The following is a 27,717-nucleotide window of genomic DNA, read 5'->3' as shown; positions in this document are numbered from 1 at the left end:
GATATACTTAGCAATTATTCCTCATGAATACAAATACAACAACAACAACAAAAAACTTAACAAATCAAATACAGCCAAACTCAAAATAGAATAAAATCAGAGTTTAGCATGTGGGCCAGAGACTCTGGCTGACAAGTACAACAGTACTTTAGTATGCAGTACTAAAAGCAAATGTTCCCTCAGAGGTCCTGCCTTTATATCTCCTGTGAATGTTCATTCTAAGCCAGTTACTACAGCACATTCCAGCACATTCGCACCCAATACACAGCTCAATGTTCCATCCTTGCAAAATTCTCCCCTGATGTCTGCATAAAAGAGTGAGTACCACAGAAGACACTAGAACCAACCAGTATTTTCCCTGGCAGCCTACAAGGCTGTGTGCCTCTGTCCTACTTACACTAAGTATCTTCTGTGAAATGGGAGTTGAGTAGGAAGGAAGAAAAGTGGAGTCAGATAACTTCTTTATTTCTTTATTTTTTTATTTTTGGGTCTGGTCATGGGGCCTGAACTCTGGGCCTGGGCGCTGTCCCTCAGCTCTTCAGCTCAAGGCTAGCGCTCTACCACTTGAGCCACAGCGCCACTTCCAGCTTTTTTCTTTTTATTTATGTGGTGCTGAGGAATCAGGCATGCAAGGCAAGTGCTCTACCACTGAGCCACCTTCCCAGCCCAGGAGTCTGATAACTTCTTTAGAGAATCCTATTATGAAGAAGATGAGCTCATTTACCTATAAGCCAGGAACAAATGAAGAACAGGAACATCATCTCCTCTATCTGATGGTACTTTTTGATAAATTCTGGTTTGAAGAGAAAGACAGGAAGTTTATAAAGGACATGCCTGCAGGAAATCTCCAATGAAGGGGAGAAGTTACACGAATGGTTTCTCTGGTCACTAATTCTCATCTCGCCTACATTCACTTGGCCAAGTCTTATTTAGTCCTAAACTGTCGAGTCAAATGTTACTTAGGCCACAAAGAATTCCTTAGTCAATGCTGGCTGGGTAAGGGGCCTCCTCTATGCGTTCTGACAACCATCTACACTTCCCCCTTCTGTTGTTGAATTGCATTCTAAGTGTCTATTCCCTTTTTTTTGGGGGGGGGGAGGGAGTTGTTGGTCGTAGGGCATGAACTCAGTGCCTGGGTACTGTCCCTGAGCTCTTTTGCTTCAGGTTAGCACTCTACCACTTTGAGCCACAATGTCATGTCCAGTTTTCTGGTAGTTCATTTGAGGTGAAAGTCTCACAGATTTTTCTGTCCAGGTTGGCTTTGAACTGTGATCTTCAGATCTCAGCCTCCTGAGTAGCTAGGATTAAAGGCATGAGCCATCAGCACCCAGCTATTCATTTTTTTTAAATCCCTCTATAAACTGTAAGAATGGAGGAAATTGGGTCCAATTTTATTCCTTCAATTGCCCCCTACACATACATCCAATTCTGAACTTGACACGTTACAGGTAATCAGGACCTATTTATTAAATGATTGAATGCATGACTGAGATGCTGCCAGCCTCTACTTAAGCCTAAACTCATATGCTAAGCTGAGTGCTCCAGGGGGCATGAGGACCTCACTCACTGATGTCTCTAAAGAGGGAAAGAAAAGTTTCTCACTCACCACAAGATCTATAACCTCAACTCCTCTTGAAGCTTCTGTCTTCACAAATTCAAGCTTTTCTGAAGCTTCAAACTTAGAATTTCCTCTCCAACTCATGAGGAACTCCAGGCTTGGCTGGCTTCCCTTATCCTGCAATGCTGAACAACAATCTGAGCGCATATTAGGGTGAAATGCCACAAGACTAAGCAAGAACAACTTGTGGAGAAGGGATCACTGGGGAGCCATAAGCACAATTCCCAGAGCTCGGATTAGGTTAGAATCATTTAAGTTCTTAATAGTCAATCCTGACAGACCAAGACAAAAAGAGCCAATCTGGTCCTAGAATAAAGAGAAAAGTGGGCACTGGTGGACTCATGCCAGTAATCCCAGCTACTCAGGAGGCTTGAGATCTGAGGATACAGTTTGAAGCCAGACTGGACAGAAAAGTCCATGAGACTATTATCTCCAATTAACCAGCAAAAAGCTGGAAGTGGAGTTGTGGCTCAAGTGGTAGAGCACTAGCCTTGAGCAAATAAAACCTCAAGGCAAGCCGGACGTTGGTGGCTCACACCTGTAATCCTACCTACTCGAGAGGCTAAGATCTGGGGATCAAGGTTCAAAGCCAGCCCAGGCAGGAAAGGCCGTGAGACTCTTATCTCCAATAAACCACTCAGAAAACCAGAAGTGGAGCTGTGGCTCAAGGGGTAGAGCTCTAGCCTTGAGCTGAAGAGCTGAAGGACAGTACCCAGGCCCTGAGTTCAAGCCCATGACCAACAAAAAAAACAAACAAACTCAAGATAGCAACTAGGTCCTGAGTTCAAGACCCATTACCAGCAACAACAACAAGGAAATTTATTCTCCCATTGTCTTGCTAGCTAGAAATTTCTAGTTGAAGCACCAGCAGTATTATCCTGGTTTCTGGTGGTAGCTAGCAGTCCTTGCTGCTTGGTATTCCTTGGCTTGTGGCAGTAGGCCTCCTATGCCTTCGTCTATGGGTCTCAGTATCCAAACTTCCTTTTTATTTTTCTTTTGTCAGTTGTGGGTCTTGAACTCAGGGCCTGGGCACTGTCCCTGAGCCTCTTTGTGAACTAGGCTAGTGTTCTACTACTTGAACCAGTGTCACTTCCAGATTTTGAATGGTTAATTAGAGATAAGAGTCTCAGGGGACTTTTCTGCCAGGGACGGCTTTTAGCCACGATCCTTGATCTCAGCCTCCTGAGTAGCTAGGATCATAGGTTGTGAGTCACTGGTGCTCTGCAAAAGCAATATTTTTTAAGGGGGGGAGGGAGAGGAGGCAAAGAAATATTGCAAACAAGCTCCACATTAGTTAAAATAAAAATTCATGAAACCATTCACTGGTAGTTGACTCCTTTAATCCTAACTACTCAGGAGAATGAGACTGAGGGTCACTGTTTGAAGGCAGCCTGGGTAAGAAAGTCCTTGAGATTCCAATTAACCATCAAAAAGCAAGAAGTGGATTTGTGGCTCAAGTAGTAGAGTGCTAGCCTTGAGTACAAAAGTTCAGGAATAGTGCCCAGGCCCTGAGTTCAAGCTCCACAAAAACAGTTTGTTGCTCACGCCTGTAATCCTAACTACTCAGGGGGCTGAGATTTGAGGATGGCAGTTCAAAGTCAGCCTGGGCAGGAAAATCTGTGAGACTTGTGTGTGTGTGTGTGTGTGTGTGTGTGTGTGTGTGCATGTGTGTGTGTGTGCGTGCGCGTACACCCCATTCTTGGGGCTTGAATTCAGGGTCTGTGCATTGTCCTTGAACTTTTGTGTACAAGGCTAGAACTCTACGAATTGAGAGTTCTACTCCAGCTTTTTGGTGGTTAACTGGAGATAAGAGTCTCACAAACCAGATACTGGTAATACGCTTGTAATCTTTGCTTCTCAGGACCCTGAAATCTGAGGATCATGATTCAAAGCCAGCCCAGGCAGGAAAGTCTGTAAGACTCTTATCTCCAATAAGCCACCAGAAAACCCAAGTGGCTCAAAATGATAGAGTACTAGCCTTGAGCAAAAAGAGCTCAGGGACAGTGCCCAGACCCTGAGTTCAAGACCCACAACCACCACCAACAACAAGATTTTTCTTCCCCAGCTCACCTTGAACCATGATCTTCAGATCTCAGCCTTTTAGTTAGCTAGAATTACAGGCATGAGCCACCAGTGCCTGGCTTGTGAGACTCTTATCTCCAAGTAATCATGAAAAAGTCAGAGGTAGAACTGTGGGTCGAATAGTAGAGTGCAGGCCTTCAGTAAAACAAAAACTAAGGAACAGCACCCAGGCCCAAGTTCAAGCCCCAGTATTAGCACAAAAAATAAAATACAATCAAATAATACCCATACAAAATTAAAAGGGCTGGAGCCATGTCTCAGTGGTAGTGGAGCTGCCTAACAATAATGAGGCTCTGGGTTCAAACTCCAGTATTACCAAAAGAGAGAAAGAGGAAGAGACACACATACACACAAAGAGACAGAGACAGGAACAAAGATGTATTAAGCACCTACTGTGCTGGTACTACATTTAAATGCCTTGCATGCATCATCTCATTCATTCTCCAAAAAAACTTCTTTAAGATATGAGCTACTAGCTGGACTCTGGTGGTTCTCACCTATAATCCTAGCTACTCAGGGCCCTGAGATCTGAGGATCACAGTTCAAAGCCAGCCCAGGCAGGAAAGGCCAGGAAACTTTTTTTTTTTGTCGGTCGTGGGGCTTGAACTCTGGGCCTGGGTGCTGTCCTTCAGCTCTTCAGCTCAAGGCGAGAGCTTTACCACTTGAGCTACAGCGCCACTTCCGGTTTTCTGGTGGTTTATTGGAGATAGGAATCTCACGGTCTTTCCTGCCCGGGCTGGCTTTGAACCGCGATCCTCAGATCTCAGCCTCCTGAGTAGCTAGGATTACAGGCATGAGCCACCAGCGCCGGGCTCAGGAAACTCTTATCTCCAATAAACCACCAGAAAACAGGAAGTAGTGCTGTGGCTCAAGTGGTAGAGCACTAGCCTTGAGCTGAAGAGCTGAGGGACAGCCCTCAGGCCCAGGGTTCAAACCCCATGACCTACTCCCCCCCCCAAAAAAAAAATATGAGCTACTATCACTCCCCCATTTTATAGATGAGGAAACTGAGACTTCAGTTTGAAGGCGCAATGGTCAAGCTAGTGACACTGCCAGACTCCATTGGTACTTTACCAATGTTGCTTGAGTGGCTGGAAGGGAAGGAAAGGAACTCTGGGCAGAGGCTGGTAGACAGGCAGATTCTGTAAACAGCTGAATGAGGTTGTTTTCATGAAAGGGAAAGAGTACTTAGAAAAGAGGTGTAAGCGATGAGTCTCAGCCCTAGAGACACCAGTGAATGAGGGAGGCTCAGAGTAGAGAAGGCATAAAGTCTCACCTCTCATTCTTGGTAATGATGGACCTGGTAGGAACACATGGTCTCATGTTATCTTATTATCCAGTGATATCATAGCTGTCTTAGTTTGTGTAACTACATTTTTTTTTGCCAATCCTGGGGCTTGAACTCAGGGCCTGGGTACTATCTCTGAGCTTCTTTTGTTCAAGGCTAACCCTCTACCACTTGAGCCACAGTGCCACTTCTGGCTTTTTTTTTTTTTCCTGTTTATGTGGTACTGAGGAGTTGAACCCAGGGCTTCATGCATGCTAGGCAAACACTCTACCACTAAGCCATATTCTCAGCCCCTGTGTAACTACATTTTGTGAAGTTTGAATAAGGACAACATCATCGAATGAGCACTTTTCTTAGAACGTACATCACTCCTTATGGTGTGGATTATAGGAGAAGAGGGTGGATAGCGGACGCTTGGGCCAGGAAAAGTTGAAGGACTTTGTCCTTCTGGCCAAGGGCAGATTGAGGTGCCACCAGCCTCCTGCTTGACAAGAAAAAGGGTTGAGCCCCAGTGGTGATCTCAGATTGACCCCCTCGGTGGGATGGAAGGAGGCAGGCGAAGTTCAGAGGTGGACATGTTCACAACTAAAGAGTTGGCAGCGGGGAGAGAGGAGGGGTATACGGGAGCAGACCTCTGTGTATGTTACTATGGAAGGGGCCCTCTGGTTTGTATATGGAGGGGAAGGAGCCAGCGCAGAAGGAGCAAGGTGGCTGGGCGCTGTGGCGTCTGCAGAAGTGGAGGCCGCTGCAGGACCTTGGAGGAGAGAAAACCCAGACAGGCAGGAGTTCACAGCTCCCAGGCAGAGGCTGCTGAAGGCCTGAGGAAAAAGGATGGAGCTGTGGCTGGGTCCTGGAGAGGGGGCGAGGGGGAAGGAGGGCTTCGGGTGGGCCTCGGCCTGCGCGCAAAGAAGCATTTCCTGACATCTCCGTGCGCAGAGTTAGGACGAAGGTGGGCGCCGCCGGCAGGACAGGGCGCACGGGGACGGCCGTGGAGCGGGGCGGTGCCGTCCCGGGCTCTGGCCTCCCTCCCTCCCCCGCTCTGCTCTCAGGTGACAGCGCCCCCTCCACATCCCGCCCCGCCCCGTCGCATATCGAGGAGGCCCAGGCTTGCAGGGTCTAAGAACAGCCTCCCGGGCCGGTGCGTGCGGGGATCCTGATCCGTCCTCCCGAGCCCGCCGCCCGCCGCCCGCCATGGCCACGCCGGCCGCCCCCCGCAGCCTGCTGCTGCTCCTCCAAGTGCTTGGGCTCGTCCTGGCGCAGATCGTAAGTCCCGCCGCCACTCCAGTGGCGGGGTCGGGGGTTCAGGATCCAGCAGGCTTTGGGGGAAAGGGTCTGCTGACCCCCCTCTCCTGGCCCGAGGGGGCAGCTGAGGACAGGGCAGGGGTGCAGCTCCCTTCCGTGGGCGCGCACGCCGTGCGCATCGCCGCGGGCGCGGAGGAGTCGGGGGAGCCAGAGGGACCCCATCCGGAGATGCTCGGCCCTGCCCGGGACAGGACGGGCAGCGTGGGGCAGGCGCTGGCGCCAGGTCTTGGCAGCCGGGAGAGTCCAGGTGGCGGGGGAGAGAGACAATGATGCCCATTCACCGGGCCGCGCCGCCTCCCGGGGGCTCCGGCTCCAGCCAGACGCCGCTGCAGCCCCGCGGAGCCTTCGGTCCCCCCCTCCCAATGGACGGGTTAGGAGTGCGGGGGGCTGATGTGACCCCGGCGTGGGGGCTGTGCGGTACGCTCGCCTGCAGAGGGCCAGCCTGGCACTTCTGGGGCCTGGACACCTGGCATCGCGCGGGACCCCAGCCTGGGCCGGACCTGACTGGCCATGAGGCCACCTCAGCGAGGACCGGGCAACGAGGTGCTGGGGAGGGCAGTACCCGGTCCCCTTTCCTAGGCCTCCTTCCTCATCTCCGTCCCTGTCCATTTCCCACTGGGCTTTTCTCCCTCACCAGGAGGAAAAAGGAAAGGTGCCCACTCACTTCCTATAATAATAGTAATGATGATGTTACTAATAATACAATGTTAATAATAATAATAGCTACCATTCATTGAAGACCAAGGTGGGGCTGGGCCCCATCCGTGCGTCACTTTTAGGATTTAACTGAGCGATCAAGCCCCTCCGAGTAGTCCCAACCCTGAACCGTTCGGTGCGTGATTCTGTTTAATAAGTCAGTGCCACACGGTACCCCTGGTACAGATAGGTTTTCATGGGGAGTTGGCAACCCAGCTCTTAGCATCCAGACCCCGCTTCCCCGTGCCGCCTGCCCTCCCGGGACGCACGGCTCGTAGCACTCTGAGCGCGGCCTCTCTTCTTGTGTGTGTTTGCAGAGAGGTCCTCCGGGAGAACGGGGGCCTCCGGGACCCCCAGGACCGCCGGGAGTGCCTGGTTCGGATGGCATAGACGTGAGTGTTAATTTGGGGCAGGAGCGGGGGCGGACAAAGGAGAACTTTGTGCGCTCCGGGTGCGGGAGGGAGAGCATGGAGGCGCCGTGCCCCCCGCTGCCAGTAGGTGGCGCCAGCCTGGCTCACAGGGAGCCTGTTTGTTGAGTGAAAAACCTCAAGTTGGCCTTGAAATACAGCTCTAACGGGCGGGCGTTAAACCCACCCACCGACAAGGGACTGCTGTTCTGTCTGGCAGCCACAGCCCACAAAGCCTCCTTATCCCTCCCTCCTTTCCTCTTCTTTGGGGTTAAGAGACACCTTAACCCTTCACGTTGCCTCTGCCATGCTTGCATTTGTTTCTTCAGGTTAGCTAGGGAGCCTTGGTCAGGTTTCTGGGTGCCTTCTCTGCTGCATCTATGACCAATGCACCTATAATTTGGCCACCGACAGTGGCCACGCTCCTGTCTCCTCCCTTTGCTTTTTTTAGATTTACAATCAGCTGTTTGTCCCCTCTTCTCCTTAGCAGAGTGAGGGTTAAATGCCTCATTCTGGAGACTTCCCAGGAGGCCCACTGAATGTTTACCAGTCTGGACAGACTTCTATTCAGCCTGGTGCCCCCTCTACCCCCAAACACAGGAGCCTGGACCCCAGCCAGAATGCCTGGAGTCTTTTCTGGGAGATGAGTCTGACTTCATATGCCCAGCCTGGCTCTCAGCAGGGGTCCTTTGTAGTTTAGGAAAGAGGTCCTTTCTTAGAAACATTTTGAATTTAACCCCATTATTGCCCCCCTTGGTCCTTACCTCTGTCCCAGCCTCTGGTTTTCCAGATCCAGAGCCCAGAATAGAGCTGCTGTGCTCCTCACCCCTCTCTCTCCCTTTCTAGCTTCTCTAAAAGCCCTACCTTTCCCCCCCAATCCTGTCCCAATCAGCGTTCCCAGCCTATGTGGAACCACAACCCCACATGCAGGTCTCAAAACTGGCACTTTGGTGGGTGCTGGTGGCTCACACCTGTAATCCTAGCTATTCAGGAAGCTCAGATCTGAGGATCACAACTTAAAGCTAGCCTCTGCAGGAAAGTCCGTGAGGCTCTCATCTCCAATTAACCACCAAAAACCCAGAAGTGGAGCTGTGGCTTGAAGCACGAAGGCTCTAGCCTTGAACACAAAAGCTGAGGGACAGTGACGAGGCCCTGAGTTCAAGCCCCAGGACTAACACACAAACAAAACAAAACAGAAAACCTTGGCACCTTACCAACATCAGCAAGCCGAAGCCCCACTCACATGAGGTTATCCACCTCTCCAGCTGGCTGAGGTTGGTTGGGCTCAATGCATCTATGATTTATATATATATATATATATATATATATATATATATAGTGTTGGTACTGGGGCTGAACTCAAGGCCTCCTGCTCTCCCTTAGTTTTTTCCACTCATGGCTGGCTCTCTACCATTTGAGTCATGCTTCTACTTCTATCTTTTCATTGGTTAATTGGAGATAAGGGTCTCATAAATCTGTTTGCCCAGGCTGGCTTTAAACTTCCATCCTCAGATCTCAGACTCCTGACTAGCTACGATTATCGTCAAGAGCTGCTGGCTACCAGTCTTTATTTTAATTATTATTATTATTTTTTGGTGGCGAAAAGGGATTGTTTTCCTAAAACATTCAAGTCTGAGGGGACCCAGGACAAAAGAGAGGAACATAAGGACAGTTCAGCTGGGGCCAGGGCTCACTGTTCAAGCCTTTGCATAGGGTGCTGGCTCACCTATTTGTGTCTTGCAGGGTGACAAGGGGCCCCCTGGGAAAGCTGGCCCTCCGGTGAGTGCTGTTTCTCCTTTGACTTTTGACCCTTCCAGTTCTTGTTGTCCTCTGGCTAATATTTGGTTCCTCTCTGTTTTCAAGGGATCCAAAGGAGAGCCTGGCAAACCGGGGCCTGATGGGCCCGATGGGAAGCCGGGCATTGACGTGAGTACCTGGGGTGCTTAGTAGGGTAAGTTGGGGCTTCCCACCTATTAACTTCCAGAGCCTTTGCTCAGCTTCTGTTCAGAGATGGGAGGTAGATGAAGCACCTCTAGCTGTGAACCCTTTCACCTTCAGATGACCGGCACTGAGCCTCTGTCTCGGGAGCTTTGAATCCCTGGCAGCCAGAATTCTAGAGAGAGGCTCTGCTTCCTGTGGGGTATGGAACTTGGTGTCCTATTTCTGGTCTCCAGGGATCATACTGAGTATACTTGGTGGCCTGTCCTGTGTCCCCCTAGTCCTTTTATCTCTTCTTCCCTTCCTTTCCTTTGGATTACCTCAAGGGTAAATCGTAAGATAAATACATTTTGTTCCAGAGGGCTCCTAGGGGCACCCAAAGCCATGGGCATCTGGAACACAGCTAGTTCCAAGGGCCTGTGACAGCTTGATGGGGGACACACTTAGTCGCTGAAAATAGGAGAAAAGAGAGAGCCTCATGAATTGCCTCTCCCTGCTGGCTCTAGAGGTATAATGAAGCCTGGGCCTGGCCACTGGGCCCTCTCACCCTCATCCTATGAAGACTAAAGCACATTGTCTTCTACTAGCACATTAGTTCTCTCATCCATCCAGAGAGCTAAGCAAACAAAAAACCAAGGCTCAGAAGAAGTTTCCAGACATCAAGCATATAGCCAGACTTCTAGACTCAAACTGAGAGGCGTGAGGCCTAGGCTGACAAGTCTGCATCTTGATTTCTTCTCTTTTAAAAGAGGAGAATGGTTCTGGCTGCTTTGTGGGGGTTACTATGGGAACTAAGGAAAGGGAGAAGGAGGTGCTGAAGTCCCTAGGCCTTCATGAGGTCTAGAAGACTGGAACTGCCCTGCCCATGGGTGGAAGGCAAGTTGTCTCTTACTGACCCTCTTCTCTTTCTTCCCCCAGGGATTAATGGGAGCCAAGGGGGAGCCTGGGCCCATGGGAACTCCTGGAGTCAAGGTAAGTGTACTGTCCTGTGTACACAGGGAGGATAAGCAAGGGTCAGCGTGTGGGAGAGGCTTCAGTAGGGAGGAGCAGGGACACAGGAGACCACAGTCTCTGAGCCTCTCTTGTTGCTTCTTCAGGGTCAGCCCGGGCTTCCAGGGCCCCCTGGTCTGCCGGTGAGTATGACCTGCAAGGGCCTGTGGGGAGAGAGAACCCACAGAAGGAGCCATGAACCAACTTCTTTTCCTTCTGTTCTAGGGTCCTGGTTTTGCTGGACCTCCTGTAAGTCCTCAGGGATAGGGCGAGCTCCTCAGCCCTCCCACGGAGGGATGGAACAACAGGAGGGCTTCTAGGAATGGGCAGGCTGGTTGGGGACCCTGGACCAGCTCCATCCGGTCTATCCACTGACTCTGGAAGAATCTGGTCCTCAAAGCCCCACTCCATCAGTCTCTCCAGGGTTGGAGAAGAGGTTTGGGGTGCTTGTCCTCCCTTGGCAGTCCAGGTTGGGCTAACCATTGGTATCCACATCTCTGCTCCCTAGGGACCACCTGGACCTATTGGTCTTCCTGGTGAAATTGGAGTCCCAGGCCCCAAGGTGAGCCCCAGACATCTTCAGCTCTGTCTCATCTTTTTTTTTTTTTTTTTTGTCGGTCGTGGGGCTTGAACTCTGGGCCTGGGCGCTGTCCCTCAGCTCTTCAGCTCAAGGCGAGCGCTCTACCACTTGAGCTACAGCGCCACTTCCGGTTTTCTGGTGGTTTATTGGAGATAGGAGTCTCACGGTCTTTCCTGCCCTGGCTGGCTTTGAACCGCGATCCTCAGATCTCAGCCTCCTGAGTAGCTAGGATTACAGGCGTGAGCCACCAGCGCCCGGCTCCCAGCTCTGTCTCATCTTACCTTTTGTTTCCAACCTGTAAAGTTAGGGTGGCCTCCCCAGGAATATAAGGCCCTCTTCTGGCCTGCAGGAAGCTCCTCCAGGTTTGGGGTGGAAGCCTGTCCTGAACCCATCCTGTAGTATGTCTTTCAGAGAGATTAAGGGTGAGTGCCATCTCCTGCCAAGTTCCTTGATCTCTGTAAGGTGGCAGCTCTCAGATGTCCTGGAGGACTAGGAGCATATGGCTGTAGCAGAAAGGGGTGGGGGGGGGTGACCTAGGCCAGGGTTGGTTGGTGGTATGACTCTGGCTCTTCTTGCTTCCAGGGGGATCCAGGACCAGAGGGACCAGCAGGACCCCCAGGTCCTCCTGGGAAACCGGTAAGGGTCTTCCGACCTCCCACAGGCCATGTGCTCCTTCCTGGGAAATGTGTTTGGGGTAGGGAAGTGCCAGCTTAGACTCCCTCTTTATAGTCCCACATCTCTTCTCAGGGGCGCTCAGGAACCATCCAAGGCTTGGAAGGCAGTGCAGATTTCCTGGTAAGAGGCAGTGTCCAGAGCCAGGCCTAATGGGTGTTATAGTCATAGGAAAAGGGTCCATGGACAGTGGGGTGGGCCACTCCCAACCCGGTGGGGTGGGAAGGATGCTAGGGAAAGGGCAAGATGGGAGACAATGCCCAGGTGGCCCAGGCCAGGTGAGAGGCCTCAAGGCCCTTTGGGATTTTCTTTTCAGTGTCCAACCAACTGTCCAGCAGGTGTGAAAGGTCCTCCAGGGCTACAGGGAGTCAAGGTGAGAGCTCTTGGCCTGGCCCAGGCCTTCGGAGAGTAAAGCAGGTGATTGGAGGAGACTCTTACTAAGTTTGCTCCTTCCCTTCAGGGGCATCCAGGCAAACGTGGGATTCTGGGTGATACTGGCCGTCAGGGGAAGCCGGTGAGTGTGAGGGCTAGAGACCATGGGGAGGGGGGTCGGGGCTGTATGGAGGCAGCTAGGCTTGTCCCCTTTTTCATCCTTCCCCTGGCCCTATGGGCTGAGGAGATAGACTTTGATATGAGAGACAAGAGGCCAATAGTGTTCTTTGTTGTTTTATGCCAATATTAGAGCTTGAACTCAGGCCCTGGGCACTGTCTCTGAGCTTTTTTTTTTTTTTCTCAAGGCTAGTGTTCTACCACTTGAGCCAGATCTCCATTTCTGGCTTTTGGGGGGGGGCAATTAATTGGAGTTTCACAGGCTTTCCTGCCCCAATCCTCAGATCTCAGCTTCCTGCATAGCTAGGATTACAGACATAAGCCACTAGCACCTGGCCCTATGTTCTTCATTGTTGTTGTATTGTGAACTGGGGCTTGAACTCTGGGTCTTGTACTCTCACTTGGTATTTTTTCTCAAGGCTCTACCACTTGAGCCACAGCTCTAGTTCTGGCTTTTTTGCTGGTTAACTTGAGGTAAGAGTCTCTTAGATTTGTCTGCCCTAGCTGGCTTCAAACCTTGATCCTCAGCTCTCAGATCTCAACAAGAGGCTTGTGTTCTAGACCAGTGTCTCTGGGCAAGTCCCTTCTTGCTTGGCCTCCATTGTCCCATCTATGGTATGGGGTAATATTCTTTCCAATCAGCCTTCTGGCTACCTTTGCTGGGGAAGGTGACTGGTATGTTTTCTTGTCTCTGTGTTACTCTCGCCATCTGCCTGTCAGTCTGATAGATTATCCTGCTCTTAGGGCCCCAAGGGAGATGTAGGTGCCTCTGGAGAACAAGGCATCCCTGGACCGCCGGTAAGGAATGCTTGCCAACCTCCCTGCCTCCACCGGCAGCCTCCTGCCCTCATCCTAGATGCCCTCATTTTCCTAGCTCAGGACTCTAGCTCATAAAAGAGAAAGGTATCTCTGGGTGGGGAGAGGGAAGCTGAGGCTGACTATCCAGAATGAAGGGACAGCAACCAAAGCTGGAAGCCTGGCTGAGGTCCAGATCTGCCACTGTTCTTTGTGTGCCCCTGAGTAACCACCCCTGCCTCGCCCCCATCACCTTGGAGCTGCAGGTCCCACGTGCCCATGTGACTACTTTTAACAGGGCATTGTGAAAGAGGCCAGGGTCAGAAATGACATCATGAACTGGGCCTTGCAATCGCCCTTGCTATCATTTTTCTGTCTTGACAGGGACCCCAAGGCATCAGGGGTTACCCAGGAGTAGCAGGACCCAAAGGAGAGACCGTAAGTGAATCTATGGGTGTCCTGCGAGCTGTTGTTACCAGCCGTTGGGCCTCTGTGGTCCAACCAGGACCAACCCTCAACCATTTCCTCTCTCCAGGGTCCTCGTGGGTACAAAGGCATGGTGGGCTCCATCGGTGCTGCCGGGTTACTGGTAAGCCTGACCCGTCTCCCAGCTCCAGGCTGGAGCTTCTGCAGCTTCGGGGTGGCTTCTGTTTCCTCCAACTCATGTGATTTATATTCCTGTCTCCATTTTGTCAGGGTGAGGAAGGTCCAAGGGGACCACCAGGCCGAACTGGGGAGAAGGGTGACGTGGTAAGTCCTGGGGCGCTCCTTGTCTGGTAAGGGGCCTTGAGAAGTAACTGAGCAGAATTCAGCCCTGCCAAAGGCTGGTGTATGTGTGTGTACATATGTGTGCATATGCATGCGTGTGTACATATGTCCATGTCTGTCTATGTCTATGGCTGACTGCTGGGGGAGAGTCTGAGCATCTGTGCTGAGTCCAGTAGATCCAGACTCAGGCTTGGAGAGAAGCCATGAGATTCAGACCTGAGGTCCCTGGGATCAGAGAATGAAATTCCAGCAGATCAGCCATGAGGCTAATGGGATTTGGTCTGGATCCAGTTGTCTTTATTTATTTTTCTTTTTAATTAATAGACTTTTCAGAGTAGTTTTAGGTTTGCGCAAACATTGAGCAGCAAAGTACAGTGAACTATTTTTTAAAGGCAAGGTTTAAAACATATAGAAAGTAGAGAGAATGATGCAATGGATTCCTATCTTGCAGATCCACAGTTGTTGTTGTTTTTTTTAACACTTTGCCATGGAAACTTGCTCCTTCCTTCACTGTGACTGCTTTGTTTTGCTTGTGAAACTGAGGTTAAACCCAGGGCCTCACTAGTCACGTACTCTATCACTGAGCTAACATACATCCCCAGGCCTGTTCTGATGTTTTCAAGAAAGCCTTTAATTTTGTGTTGCCTCACCCCTAAATACTTAAGAATATATTGCTTAAAAAAATCAGGCATTTTTCTCATGGGATCACTTTTTTTTTTTTTTGCCAGTCCTGGGTCTTGAACTGGGGATCCCGGCACTGACTCTCAGTTTCTTTTCTTTTCTTTTTTTTGGTCGGTTGTGGGGCTTGAACTCCTGGCCTAGGCGCTGTCCCTGAGCTCTTCAGCTTAAGGCAAGCGCTCTACCAGTTGAGCCACAGTGCCACTTCCAGTTCTTCCGGTTTTCTGGTGGTTAGTTGGAGGTAACAGTCTCCTGGACTTCCCTGCCCAGGCTGTCTTTGAACGGCAATCCTCAGATCTCAGCCTCCTTGTCCCTCAGCTTCTTTTGTTCAAGGTTAGCATTCTATCACTCTACCACTCTACCACTCGAGTCATAGCACCACTTCTGGCCTTTTCTGTTTATGTGGTATTGAGGAATTGAATTCAGGGCTTCATGCATGCTAGAAAAGTACTCTACCACTAAAACAACTAATAAACTAAGAAACAAATATTCCTTAATATCACCTAATAACCAATCTGTCTTCAGTTTTTTTCAATTACCTCCAAACTGTCTTTGTAGCACTTATTTGAATAAAATCTTATTTAAATAATATTTTTTAAAAACCTACACGTTTCTCCTTGGTTATCATGATTTTTTTTATTTTTTTGGGTCTGGTCGTGGGGCCTGAACTCTGGGCCTGGGCGCTGTCCCTCAGCTCTTCAGCTCAAGGCTAGCTCTCTACCATTTGAGTCATAGCACCGCTTCCGGCATTTTTCTTTTTGCTTATGTGGTAATGAGGAATCGAACCCAGGGCCTCATGCATGCAAGGCAAGCACTCTACCACTGAGCCACCTTCCCAGCCCTTGTTGTTTGTTTTTGTTTTCACCTAAGTGAGCTCTGGTCTCAGTGAAGGCCTGAGGCTCCCAGAATACTCTTGCCCAGCCCAGCCACTGCATCGTGCTGACCTCTTTGTCCTGCCTCCATGGCAGAAGTATACTTCTAATCCTGTCCTCCAGTTACTGCCCCGTATGGCCCATGCTATGGGGACTCAGGGACCCAGAGGCCCCCTATCTCATGTGTTCCCGTCTCTGCAAAGTCAGATGGGCTTGGTATCCTGATCTCTGTCTATTTTGCAGGGTAGCCAAGGTGTTCGAGGACCGCAAGGGATAACAGGCCCAAAGGGGGCGACTGTAAGTGCCAGAGGCCTGGGTCCTGCCCCACCCAGACAGAGGCCAGGCTGTCCATAACCCCAGAGAAATATGAGCTCAAGGTTCTAGACTGAACTGTGCAGCAGGCAGACTGCCTTGCTAGCTGGGAAGTATGTTGGCTTCTTTGCCTGAGAACAGAGGTGACAATGTAGGAGAGGTCATCGGATACATGTGGCACTCTGGGCACTGTCTGTATGGCCTAGGATCCCCAAACTCCTCTGTTCAGTTCTCCTCCCCCATTTAGCTGGTGGGGTTTCCTGAGATGACCCTACAGGCAGGCTCCCTTCCTGACACTGCAGCAGTCACAGAGGGTCAAGGGAAGGTGGGACCCCATGAAGCTCCCCAATTGTGAGACTCCCTTGAATTTCCCTCCTGAGCAGGGTCCTCCAGGAATCGATGGCAAGGATGGGACTCCAGGCATACCTGGCACCAAGGTAGGTATAGGGCTGCAGGTGGGTCTGGGGAGAGTCAGGGCCCAGCCTACCCAGGGCTTTGAGTTCTGTTGCACTGATACTAAAGTTCTGGGACCCAGGGGGCTCCATCCCTTTCTTTCTTCTGGACCCTAGTTTCCCTATCTGCACCTGGAAGCCATTGACCATGGAGCCAGAACTCTAACTTGTGCCTCTGGTTCTCTGTCTCTCCAGGGCAGTGCAGGCCAGGCAGGGCGGCCAGGAAGCCAGGGCCACCAGGGCCTGGCGGTGAGTATCAGGTGGGACCACAGGAGCTCCTGTGGACAGGTTGCTTCTCGTCAGGTTCAGAGGGACCAGGTGCTCTGTGGCCTGCCTCCCTGTGCGGGCTCAGGTGTCTGGTAGGGCACTCCTTTTGCCTCATGACTCCTTTGCCTCATCATTGGCAGTTTCAATCTTCCAAATGGGACAGACTCAATCCTTGAGTTCAAAGTTCATCTCACAGTTGGTTCAGTGACCACCATAATCAGCCCTGGTCCCGCTGTCCTCTCCCTTCTCAATACTACTGTGGCTTTTTCTGGTCCCAGAGCTTGAACTTGGGGCCTAGGGTCAGTCCTTGTGCTTCTCTGTGCTCAAAGTTAGTGCTCTACCACTTAGGCCACCAGCACCACTTCTGGCTTTTTTAGGTGATGAGAGTCTCATGGGCTGTCCTGCCCAGGCTGACTTTGAACTGTGATCCTAAGATCTCAGCCTCCTGAATAGGATTACAGGTGTGAGCCACCAGTGCCAGGCCTGCTGTGGCTTTTTTTTTTTGGGGGGGGGTCCAGTTGCGGGGCCTGAACTCTGGGCCTGGGCGCTGTCCCTCAGCTCTTCAGCTCAAGGCTAGCGTTCTACCACCTGAGCCACAGTGCCATTTCCGGCTTTTTTTTTTTTTTCTGCTTATGTGGTGCTGAGGAATGGAACCCAGGGCCTCATGCATGCCAGGCAAGCATTCTACCACTGAGCCACCTTCCCAGCTCATGCTGTGGCTTTTTAATCTCTACCCCTGAAGGCCTTTTCTGGTCCCTTTGCTGGGAAGAGACCGAGGGAAGACCCTTGCTGCCCTCTCCATTCTCCTGGTGTTTCTCACCTCCCAGGCCTAACTCTGTCCAAGACAATCTGAAATCCAGGCCACAGGATTCCACCTGCCTCCTTGCTGGGGGTACAGACTGGACATGGCTGCTTATCTGTGTATCAGCTCAACCGTGATTCTTTAGGAATTCTATGTGCTTAGGTGCACCTGAGGGTGTCTCCCCCATGGATGCAGGCCCTGTAGCCCACCCCTCTCCCACCAGGGACCAGGCAGGGATGGGAAGTACAGGTTCAAGTTCCTATGCCTGAGTTTTGCATTGTTCAACTCATACAAGGTGAAATACATTGGGATTGGGGAGGGAGGCAAAGCAGCAGGTGTGTGGGGCGCTCCTGTGCCAGGGCAGAAGCTGAGGTCACATTCTTTCTGCAGGGTGTGCCGGGCCAGCCTGGGACAAAAGGAGGCCCTGGAGACAAGGTGAGAGAATCCCAAGCTGGGGGCAGAAATGGCCTCATCTGTGGGAGAGACCCAGCGAGTGGGAATAGGGCATGGCTTAAGCCCCAGAAAGCCCTGCACAAAATGAGGGGGCCTGACCCCTTCCCTCCACCCTCTTCAACCTGGTTTAGTGAGGCAAGAAGAGCATAGCTTGAAATCCAGAGAAACAAACACGGGAAAATTGGTGAAGCCCAGAGGACTTACAGAGAGCATCCTTTCCCCTACCCCACTCATTTGATTATAGACTTGTTCAGGGTTCCCAGGGCCTCTTAAATGAAGCAAAAGCCTGGTGAGACCACCAGACTGACTTGAGGACTCTCTTCCTGCAGGGTGAGCCGGGCCAGCAGGGCCTCCCTGGATTCTCTGGTCCCCCTGGAAAGGAGGTGAGTACCTCTTCAACTTACCCAAGAGCTTTGGGCCCTCCAGGACCAAAGGGCCCTTGTACTCAGAGTAGGGCCCGGGTGAGGCCACTTGGTGGAGCCCCAGCCTGAGGAGTATCTGGCTTAGTCCCGTTTCTGCCTTGCCCCATTGAGCCAGGGAAGCGCTTTCTCCTTTCTGGGATGTTTTCTCCAACTAAGGCTAATCATCTAAGAGTGAACAATGGGGCAGTGAGCCAGGTGTGGAAAAGAGGGTCCCAGAAGTGTACTGCTTAACCCTTATCTCCCATTTCTCCTTCCCCCAGGGAGAGCCGGGGCCTCGAGGAGAAATTGGTCCCCAGGGCATTATGGGACAGAAGGTAAGTGCCCCTGTGCAATGGTCCCTGGTGTGAAGGAGATCCTTGGAGCAGTTGGTGCTCCTGGATATGGGATCTCCTCCCTCTCTCTGGAAAGGCCTCAATTCACTGATCTGTAAAATGGAGCAAAGGACCTCAGCAGAAATTGGAGGACACCTAACTGTATCAGGGTATGGGGTTGGCCAGGGAGGCTACTCTCCCAGCCTGGGTGCAACTTTCTTCTTCCATTTCAGGGTGACCAGGGTGAGAGGGGCCCAGTGGGACAGCCAGGTCCTCAAGGACAACAGGTAAGCTAAATCTGGTTGAGGTGGGCAGCGGGGAGACTAACCTAGGCCCCTCATTTGACTTACAGCTCTGGTTTCTTTTCTTCTCAGGGCCCAAAGGGGGAGCAGGGCCCCCCAGGAATTCCAGGACCTCAAGGCTTACCAGGCATCAAAGGGGACAAGGTGCCACTTAGAATCTGAAAATACCAGGGAAAGCAGCCTGTGGCTGGGCTGGGTTGGTTGGATGGTGCTCAGTGAGATTTTCCTGAGCACCATAGGTCTTGGGGGTCCAGCTCTGGTCTAGTGAGCCAGGAGGGGCTGATGAAGGGTGTGAGGCCCTAGTCAAGCCCTGTAAGCTTCTTATCTTGCTTTTTTCAGGGCTCACCAGGGAAGACTGGGCCCCGTGGTGGAGTGGTGAGTCCCCCTCCCCCACTTCCCATCTCCAGGCATCCATTCTGGGTTCCACGTTCACACCCCAAGTGCCCACCTGGGTGGTGCCTAACCTACCGTTCTCTATCTGCAGGGTGACCCAGGCGTAGCAGGCCTCCCTGGAGAGAAAGGGGATAAGGTGAGCGTAAGGGAAACATGGGAATAGGCGGGGATGTGGACTGAGCTCTGGGGTCCCCACTGTTTAGTGACCCCATTTCCTGTGCCTCCAGGGCGAGTCTGGAGAGCCAGGGCCCAAAGGGCAGGTGAGTGAGGCATCTCTGTTCCTGTCCTTCTCTCCTTGGGTCTCCCCACTTCCCCCGGAAGCTCTGGAACCCCCCTCCCAGATCTGTCCCTTCTATTCCCCATCCGCCCTCTAAACCCACCCACACCTTCTCATCCACCTTATGTTCACCATTCCGGCAGCAAGGAATCCGAGGAGAGCCAGGCTACCCCGGCCCCAGCGGGGATGCAGGCGCCCCAGGTGTGCAGGGGTACCCAGGGCTGCCTGGCCCTCGAGGACAGGCTGGAAACCGAGGCTTGCCAGGCCATCCGGGAAGACAGGGTGTGCCGGTGAGTTGGCTCAGGGCAAGGAATCTAGAGGCGCTCTGTGTGTATGTGTGTGTGTGTGTGTGTGTGTGTATGTGTCTCTGTCTCTGTGTGTGTGTGTGTGTTCTGCTGCTCCAAGGCTGGAGATTCCCGGAGGCCCACTGGCTCCCCTGAGACTGGTTACACACCCGTCTGAGAGGAGGGGTGTGACACATGCAGGACCATGCCAGAAGAAGGGAGTAGGAGGGATAGAAGTGCAGCCAGGGGCTTCCTCCTCAAAGTCCTTCTCTGCCTTCAGGGCCGAGATGCCAGTGACCAGCACATCATAGACGTGGCGCTGAAGATGATGCAGGGTAAAGAATGGAGTCCCGGCCCTTCACCACACTGCATGTGGCCTTCCTATCTAGCTCTTCCCCCAGCGCGTGAGGGAACCTCAGGAAACCACTTTGGACCTTTGACTTCTGTAAAACAGCCTCAACCATGGGCCTTTCCCCCTACAAACAAAGGCACCAGGACGCTTGGCTTTCCCTAGTGTGGCTCACTGGTAACACACATTGTACCCACCTCTCTCCCTGCACCTCCCTCCAGAGCAACTGGCAGAGGTGGCTGTGAGTGCCAAGCGGGAAGTCCTGGGTGCAGCTGGCATGATGGGTCCCCCGGGACCTCCTGGGCCTCCTGGATACCCAGGCAAGCAAGGACCTCAAGGGCACCCTGGCCCCCGGGGCATTCCTGGCATCGTGGGAGCTGTGGGTCAGATTGGCAACACAGGGCCCAAAGGTGAGTGCCATTCTGTGAAGGAATGGAGACTGGGCAATTTTGCCCAAAGGTGGCCCCAGGGGCTTCTTTTTTGGGGGGGAGTCCGGTTGTGGGGCCTGAACTCTGAGCCTGGGCGCTGTCCCTCAGCTCTTCAGCTCAAGGCTAGCACTCTACCACTTGAGCCACAGAACCACTTCCAGCTTTTTTTTGCTTATGTGGTACTGAGGAATCGAACCCAGGGCCTCATGAATGCAAGGCAAGCGCTCTACCACTGAGCCACCTTCCCAGCCGCCCCCCCCCCCCAGGGGCTTCTATTAAGCAGCTGACTGCTCAGCTTTCCTGTTCTCTCAGCTCATGATCACTTTGCCAGGATAAGACACAGACATTTCCCTGCAGGCCTCAACAACCTGACCAGGAGATACTGCTGTAGCAAATTGATAGGAATGAATGTGCTATGTTATAGCTTTGGGAGTTTTGTTTTTTTCGTTTGCATAGAGTACCTCCATGAACATCTTAAGGTGTCTTTAGAGATGGGGTGGGAAGACCAGGAATAAGACAGGTAGGCCCTGGACCCACAAGACTTGAGTATAAATCCAGACTCTGCCACTTTCTTGATGTGGTCCTTGGACAAACTACCTATACTTACGAATTTCCTTCCATCTAATTGCCTTAGATTTCTCATCTGCAAACTTGAGACATTAATGGCACTAACCTCTTAATGCTTTGTGGGAATCACATTTCTAGTCAATATACAGAGTTCTACTCCGTTCCCTGCTTGATAGAACAGGAATATTAGATATTGTTTTTGGATGCTTTCTTAAAATAAACTTGATTAGAGACATAATATTCTACTGCTTTTCTAGATCTCCCTTTATTTAATCAGGCCTCTATAGACATTTCCAACTATCTCTCTCTCTCTCTTTTTTATCGTGGGGCTTGACCTTTAGGCCTAGGTGCTGTCCCTGACCTCTTCGGCTCAAGGTAAGCACTCTACCACTTGAGCCACAGCACCACTTCCAGTCTTCTGGTGGTTAACTGAAGATAAGAGTCTCATGGACTACGTTCCTGCCCGGGCTGGCTTTGAACCATGATCCTCAGATCTCAGTCTCTTGAGTAGCTAGGATTACAGGCATGAGCCACCAGCGCCAGACACCTTTCTCCTTTTTAAAACTAGCACAATACTGGAAGGATTGCTGACTGTGAAACATATTAAGTAGCACCAAAGCAGGAAAATCATTTTTCATTTTTGGAAACCATTTTTGTCCTCAGGAAGGCGTGGCGAGAAGGGTGATCAAGGAGAAGTAGGACGTGGGCACCCCGGGATGCCAGGGCCCCCAGGGATCCCAGGTAAGACCTTAGCCCTGCCTAGTTTGTTTTGTCCCTAAGCTTGGAGATTAATGTCCCAGGGATACCTGGGACTCTACAGAGGCCTTACCCTTAGTCACCTTGGAGCACCCAGGAGTCCCTGTGTGGGGTCTGGCTGGAAGGCGGGACATGCACAATCACTTAGGAAAGGAGAGATCAGGAACTGGGGACAATTATAGACTGTGTCTGGGACAGAACCTCTTCTTTCTGCCTCACCTTCTGCCGAGGCCAACGAGGCCCTGATGTCTTTTGCTGTTGTTATATTATTAAGGATTTGTACAAAGGGGTTACAATTCCGTAAGTCAGGTAATGAGTACAATGCTTCTCGGACAATGTCATCCCTTCCTTCTCGTTCCCCCATTTTTTCCTAGGCCCTGATGTCTCGATTCTCTCCTTTACAGGACTTCCTGGCAGGCCTGGCCAGGCAATCAACGGCAAAGATGGAGACCGAGGGTCCCCAGGGGCTCCAGGAGAGGCAGGCCGACCTGGCCTGCCAGGCCCTGTGGGGCTGCCTGGCTTCTGTGAGCCTGCAGCCTGCCTTGGAGCTTCAGCATATGCCTCTGCCCGTCTCACAGAGCCTGGATCCATCAAGGGGCCATGAGCAACAGGCCAGGACAAAGCTCACCAGCAACCTGGTGGTGTGACATGCATTTCAGCCCCAGCCTAGGAAACTGACCTTTCCAGGACTTTCTGTCCAGGATGCAGAGATCCTGAGGACCAGGAGTTTTACAACACAGGGGAGAGAGCCTCACAGCGAAGAGATGAGGCCAACAGGGCAAATGTTGCTGGAGAGCCAAAGTTCAAAGGGAATAGGGCAGCTTTCCCTCCCAAAGAACAACTGGATGGTCCCCAATGTCTCCTTAATTTGCATCAGTCTCTCCTGGCCATCCTGTTCTCAGGGCAGGTAGACTGAGCTCTCTGCCAGTGCTGTCCCATTCTCTCTGGACTTTCTGGGTGTCTGCTGATGGGTGACTACGTTGGGGTTGCCATCATTCAGGCCAACCTCACTACTTCTTGCCTTCATGTCGAGCATGTAAACACCTGCCTCCCTTCTCTTTCCGCATTGCTCTCTCCCACTCCTTCTCTTCCACCCTCCCTCCCCCCATACACACTAGTCTTCTGTAAATATAAAACCTCAACTTGGGTACAAACCACGGTATGAGTTGTTTAGTTCAATTTTTCTTTTTTCCTGTGCTGTTAACTGGGGCTTGAACTATGGGTCTAGGTAATGTCCCTGAAGCTTTTGTGTTCAAGGCTAGCACTCTGCAACTTGAGCCACAGCTCCTTCTGGCCTTTTTGGCAATTTACTGGAGGTAAGTCTCGCAGGCTTTACTTCCTGGGCTGGCTTCAAAACATGATCCTTGGATCTCAGCTTCCTGAGTAGCTAGGATTGTAGGTGTGAGCTACCTCATCTGGCTTCATTTGCTATTCTAGCCTCAATTAGTGTCCGGGAGGGGACATAGTAGTTGTCCAGTATTTATTAAATAAGTAACATGTTCAGTACACTCAAAGAAATAAGACTCAACTAATAAGACTCACCCTGCTAGAAAGGCAGGGACTTGGGCTCAGCTTGTATAGAACTAGATGTGTTCCTGATGGTTCAACCTGTTCCCATAGTTCTTCCCCCTTACACTAGGCACAGATGAATCTCGGGAGGCAAAAGTCCGGCAAACCTGAAGGACTGAGGGCTTAGCTCAGTGGTAAGGAACTTACTTAGCATGAACGCGGCCCTAGGTTAGATCCTTAGCCTCTTCATCACCACCAAAACAAAAGGTTAGAACGGGACCCCACAGTTTTCTTTTAGGAAAAGGGGATTTAGGAATTGTAACAGGAAGGGCACCACAGCAACTGCTTCCCCAGGTCATAGCTTGTGCCCCACTCTCCAACTCTTGTCTAGCATTAAGATGGGGAAACCCAGCAATCGCTTCTACCTTTGCTCCTAACACAGAAACCAGAGTAATTCTGTTCAGTTAAACCAGATCAGTTTCAAAACTTCCTACCACACCCAGTAAAAGCCAGGATTTACATTCTAGGTCCTGAAAACCCTGTCTTCCTACTAACTCATCTTCCACACCTCTCCTTTTTTTTTTTTTTTGGGTCTGGTCGTGGGGCCTGAACTCTGGGCCTGGGCGCTGTCCCTCAGCTCTTCAGCTCAAGGCTAGCACTCTACCACTTGAGCCACAGCGCCACTTTCCGGCTTTTTTCGTTTTGCTTATGTGGTACTGAGGAATCCAACCCAGGGCCTCATGCGTGCAAGACAAGCGCTCTACCACTGAGCCACCTTCTCAGCCCCCCACACCTCTCCTATAGCACTGTGTTTCTTAGGCACACCAGACTGACTCCCATGATAAGGCCTTTTACATTTGCAGTTCCTTTTTTTTTCCCCCCGGTAGTGGGGTCTGAACTCTGGGCCTGGGCGTTGTCCCTCAGCTCTTCAGCTCAAGGCGAGCACTCTACCACTTGAGCCACAGCCCTACTTCCGGCTTTTCCTGCTTATGTGGTGCTGAGGAATCGAACCCAGGCAAGTGCTCTACCACTGAGCCACCTTCCCAGCCCCTGGAGTTCCTTTTCTAAGATACTCTCAAAACACCTTTGTAGACGGCCTCACCACTAAGGTATATCACATGTAGCTTACAAATCAGGCAAAGTAAGAGATCAGCAGTAATAGCAAAATACAATCTTAATAGGCTGTAATAAAGTTATGGAAATGGTCTCACTTCAAAGACAAAAGACAGTATTTTTACATCGTGGTCAGAAAGTAAAACCATGGCTAAGAAGACACTATTGTAACTTATTCTTTTTTTTTAAAGTATTTTTATTTTTTTTGGGGGGTCCGGTAATGGGGCCTGAACTCTGGGCCTGGGCACTGTCCCTCAGCTCTTCAGCTCAAGGCTAGCGCTCTACCACTTGAGCCACAGCGCCACTTCCGGCTTTTTTCTTTTTGCTTATGTGGTGCTGAGGAATTGAACCCAGGGCCTCACGCATGCAAGGCAAGCACTCTACCACTGAGCCACCTTCCCAGCCCAACTTACTTATTCTTAACTGTCATCTAGCATCAGAGATCTCTGGCCCAAAGACAGGAGAGTGATCTGCTCACAGGTAGAGGCAGTCCTGGTTTCCTAAACCATGGGATTTAGACCACATGGGATTTAGACCACATGGGATGTGCCTATTCTTCTGAAGCCAGTTTAGTAAACTATTAATTGGATAACAGAAGAACTCAATTTTCTCCTAGCCATGTTGCCTGCTCTCAAACTGTACCCAACATAACATACATGGTCTCAGAGGGCAATACTACATATAAGGTAAGGCGTGACTGAGCATGTTTAAGAAACCAATGGAAACCATCACTGTAAAGCCACTGACTTCATCCCAGGAATTCTGCTCCTATCCCAAAGACAGGCAGGATTTACTTAGACCTCAGCAAAGATCTAAGTCACAACCACATCCATCAGATTCTGCCTTGAACACAGACATCAACCCTTTCAGGCTCAGGCCATTTTACTCAAGGCTTTGACCTACTTGACCCCATCCTCCTCTCGTGTCTGTCAAGGATGGCAATGCAGTCCACCACTTTCCTTCCTTGGTTAGCTCCCAGTATCTCCTTCTGACCCATCCTACACCTCAGCCATCCAGTCAGTCACATATTAAAAAGCTGATTCCTGATGCCATACATGAGGAAGACCCAAGAGGCCGATGGAGCATACCAGGCAGACCCAAAACAATTTAAAAATGTAGTTATAAAAATGGAGAATTACCTGACTTGTGAAATGGTATCCCCTCTGTACATCATTTTTATAATAACAATTAAAAATAGTTAATGTGAAATGAAAAATTAACTCCAAATGAAGCTTCAGAGGAAGCATCATGAGAACCTGTAATGCTCTGTGGAGTGGAGCAGGAAGATAGGCGGGAGGACTCGGTGAGGCACGGTGATAGTGTTGCCAACACTCAGTGTTAGAGCTACTCTTTCACATGATTCTCCATGTGCTACCAGCCTATTCTTCTAGGTAACTAATACATGACACACAAGTTACATCAAACTATGGACAAGGTATATAAATCTGCATTGGCAATTTTTAATGTTTTACTTGTGCAGAACTGAAAGTTGTATTAAAAGGCACAGAAGGAAGGAAAGGCAGTTATCTGGGCATGAAGTAAAGGAAAAAGGATGCTGGATAAAAACATAAGACTGCTCTGCTTTAGCTGTGGAAAATAAATAATGCAGTGCTAGATTTTTATATTTCCACATGAAGATATCATTCAAATGTCAGCTGAACATAAGACTTTACAGCCAGATACCAAAGGCATGTGGATCCCACTTGGGAGAAAACGCGTAGAAGGTTAATGTTCTTGTGAAAAGAGCATCAGCTACCAAGTGAGTCCTCATTCAGAAGTGGACAAAGGTACAAAGCAGTCATATATATATATATACATACAGCCTGTACAACTGGAAAGATTTCATGACTTCGTTTTCTGAAAATAATATCAAGAACTACAATTTTCAAAAATGGAATCAGGCCTAATTAAACAGTGCTTAGTATTTACTGATAAAAATTACAAAAATAAAAACAAACTTCTGTTCTTAAAAGAGATAGAAAACTATATTTTTGCCTATAATAAGACAATCTGCAATATTTCATCTTCATGTCTTCTCAAATGTCATTTCATCTTCCTTCCATGTTCTGCCACTTTGAACACTGCAAGACTTGCACAAATTGGCAATTTCTGCTCAGTGAAAGGATATACTATTTATTGGGGGTGGGGGTAATGAAAAAAAGCTTCTAATGAAACTATACTACCAGGTGGGAGGAAAGATAAAACTTAAAGATTTTCTTAAAAGCAAACCCAAAAGTTGATTTAAAACATCCTGTACATAATTTCTACTGTGAAAGCACTGTTAGAAATTCCTGATCAGTGTGCAGCTAGAGACTTTAAATTTGGTAAACAGTAGCGCATATGTCTTAATGACTTTCATTTAAGTAACAGCCTTATTTTTCTTTCTAATTTAAATCACTGATTGGCTAGCTTAAGTCATAACCGCATACAGGTAAAAAGAGACTTCAATTCAGGCCTGAGCAGGACGATGGGAGACTGAAGTGTCTGCTTTGCAGAAGGCTTCAGCGGTGTAAACCCTCCCCCTCAGATCCTGCAGAAGTATACACATAAAACAGCTATGCATTTTGTTAAAGAATTTACAGAGATGATCAATCAAATGTCAAAGATGAAACTATGCTTTTAAAAACATTAAGCCTCAAATTTTTACAGTGTTTTAAGAATAAAATTATTTTTGAAATGAGATATTAAATATATTTAAACCTGGACTTTTCTGTATTCAATCATTCTTATTTTAAAAAAAAGTTTAAAAACATCAAGAGCTGGAACCAGGACAGAAATAATCAGAAATGCCTCCAGTCACAGAACCTGAGCACCTCAGTCTTGCTTTGTATTTTTCAAAGCTTGAAGTCTCTCTAGTAGTGGAGGATGAGAATAATGCCACATTGAAAATAACCAGTCAGAAACTGGGAATCCCAAGTTGTCTTTGTTTAGTTTGATCAAAGCAGAATATAAGTCTTTGGCCTTCCCCAGTTTCTTGGCAAATGCATCAGCTTGAAACTCAAACCTTCGGCTTAGGACTGTTAGGCAGAAAGAAAGAACCTGAAACAGGAAAGAACAATGTTTTAGCCCCTGTATCAGCTACTGAAGCCTGTTGTCACCCCAAGTGTCAAAGGCTGGGGTGTGGAAAGCTTGGCCTCCAATACAAGAAACAGCAGTTAATTGGGAGCACTGCAATTAGGGAACTGAGGGTGAGGGAACTGTTACAAATTTAGTCTCTCTCCATAAAACAGATCATAAAAAGAAGTACACATGTACACACACACACACACACACACACACACACACACACACACACGTGTATATATGTAGCTGTGGGAAGGACTCACAGGGAGGGGTGGGGGGAGCTGAGACAGCTTGTGCAGGACTTCTAGCTGGACACATAGTATACCACTTCTTGGTGATATAAACCATCTATCTTTCCAGAGTCACACCTGAGTCATATACTCAGGCCTTTTTATTTTTATTTTTTCCTCCCTCCCTCCCTC

General features: G+C 50.0%; 2 protein-coding genes across 2 annotated transcripts in view; one reads left to right on the top strand and one right to left on the bottom strand.

The window, feature by feature from the left end:
- Window positions 1–6,092: 6,092 nt before the first annotated feature.
- On the top strand, window positions 6,093–22,722 carry Col9a2 (collagen, type IX, alpha 2). Its single transcript, XM_013016811.1, has 32 exons — window positions 6,093–6,251; window positions 7,304–7,378; window positions 9,137–9,172; window positions 9,257–9,319; window positions 10,250–10,303; window positions 10,429–10,464; window positions 10,547–10,570; window positions 10,830–10,883; window positions 11,484–11,537; window positions 11,649–11,696; window positions 11,890–11,946; window positions 12,034–12,087; window positions 12,867–12,920; window positions 13,302–13,355; window positions 13,453–13,506; window positions 13,614–13,667; window positions 15,479–15,532; window positions 15,931–15,984; window positions 16,195–16,248; window positions 17,459–17,503; window positions 17,851–17,904; window positions 18,204–18,257; window positions 18,488–18,541; window positions 18,629–18,700; window positions 18,896–18,931; window positions 19,041–19,085; window positions 19,177–19,209; window positions 19,370–19,516; window positions 19,791–19,845; window positions 20,081–20,269; window positions 21,518–21,595; window positions 22,015–22,722. The coding sequence occupies exons 1-32, from the start codon at window positions 6,180–6,182 to the stop codon at window positions 22,212–22,214; spliced, it is 2,067 nt and encodes a 688-aa protein (XP_012872265.1). The 5' UTR covers window positions 6,093–6,179; the 3' UTR covers window positions 22,215–22,722.
- Window positions 22,723–25,670: 2,948 nt separating this feature from the next.
- Window positions 25,671–27,717, bottom strand: part of Zmpste24 (zinc metallopeptidase STE24) — a 26,210-nt gene continuing 24,163 nt past the window's right edge. Inside the window, exon 10 of the mRNA XM_013016964.1 lies at window positions 25,671–27,271. Coding sequence (XP_012872418.1) covers window positions 27,047–27,271 — 225 coding nt within the window. The 3' untranslated portion in view covers window positions 25,671–27,046. The remainder of the gene's footprint in view (window positions 27,272–27,717) is intronic.

Source organism: Dipodomys ordii, unplaced genomic scaffold (assembly GCF_000151885.1).
Source record: "Dipodomys ordii isolate 6190 unplaced genomic scaffold, Dord_2.0 Scaffold33, whole genome shotgun sequence".
In the NCBI taxonomy this organism is placed as follows: Eukaryota; Metazoa; Chordata; class Mammalia; order Rodentia; family Heteromyidae; genus Dipodomys; species Dipodomys ordii.
This window is presented reverse-complemented; position numbering and strand designations above follow the sequence as displayed.

Coding starts and splice junctions, on each gene's coding strand:
- Col9a2 (XM_013016811.1), top strand. CDS start 6,180: ATGGCCACGCCGGCCGCCCCCCGCAGCCTGCTGCTGCTCCTCCAAGTG. Junction 10,304..10,428: donor TGGGAACTCCTGGAGTCAAG/GTAAGTGTACTG, acceptor TTGCTTCTTCAG/GGTCAGCCCGGGCTTCCAGG. Junction 21,596..22,014: donor AGGGCCCCCAGGGATCCCAG/GTAAGACCTTAG, acceptor TCTCCTTTACAG/GACTTCCTGGCAGGCCTGGC.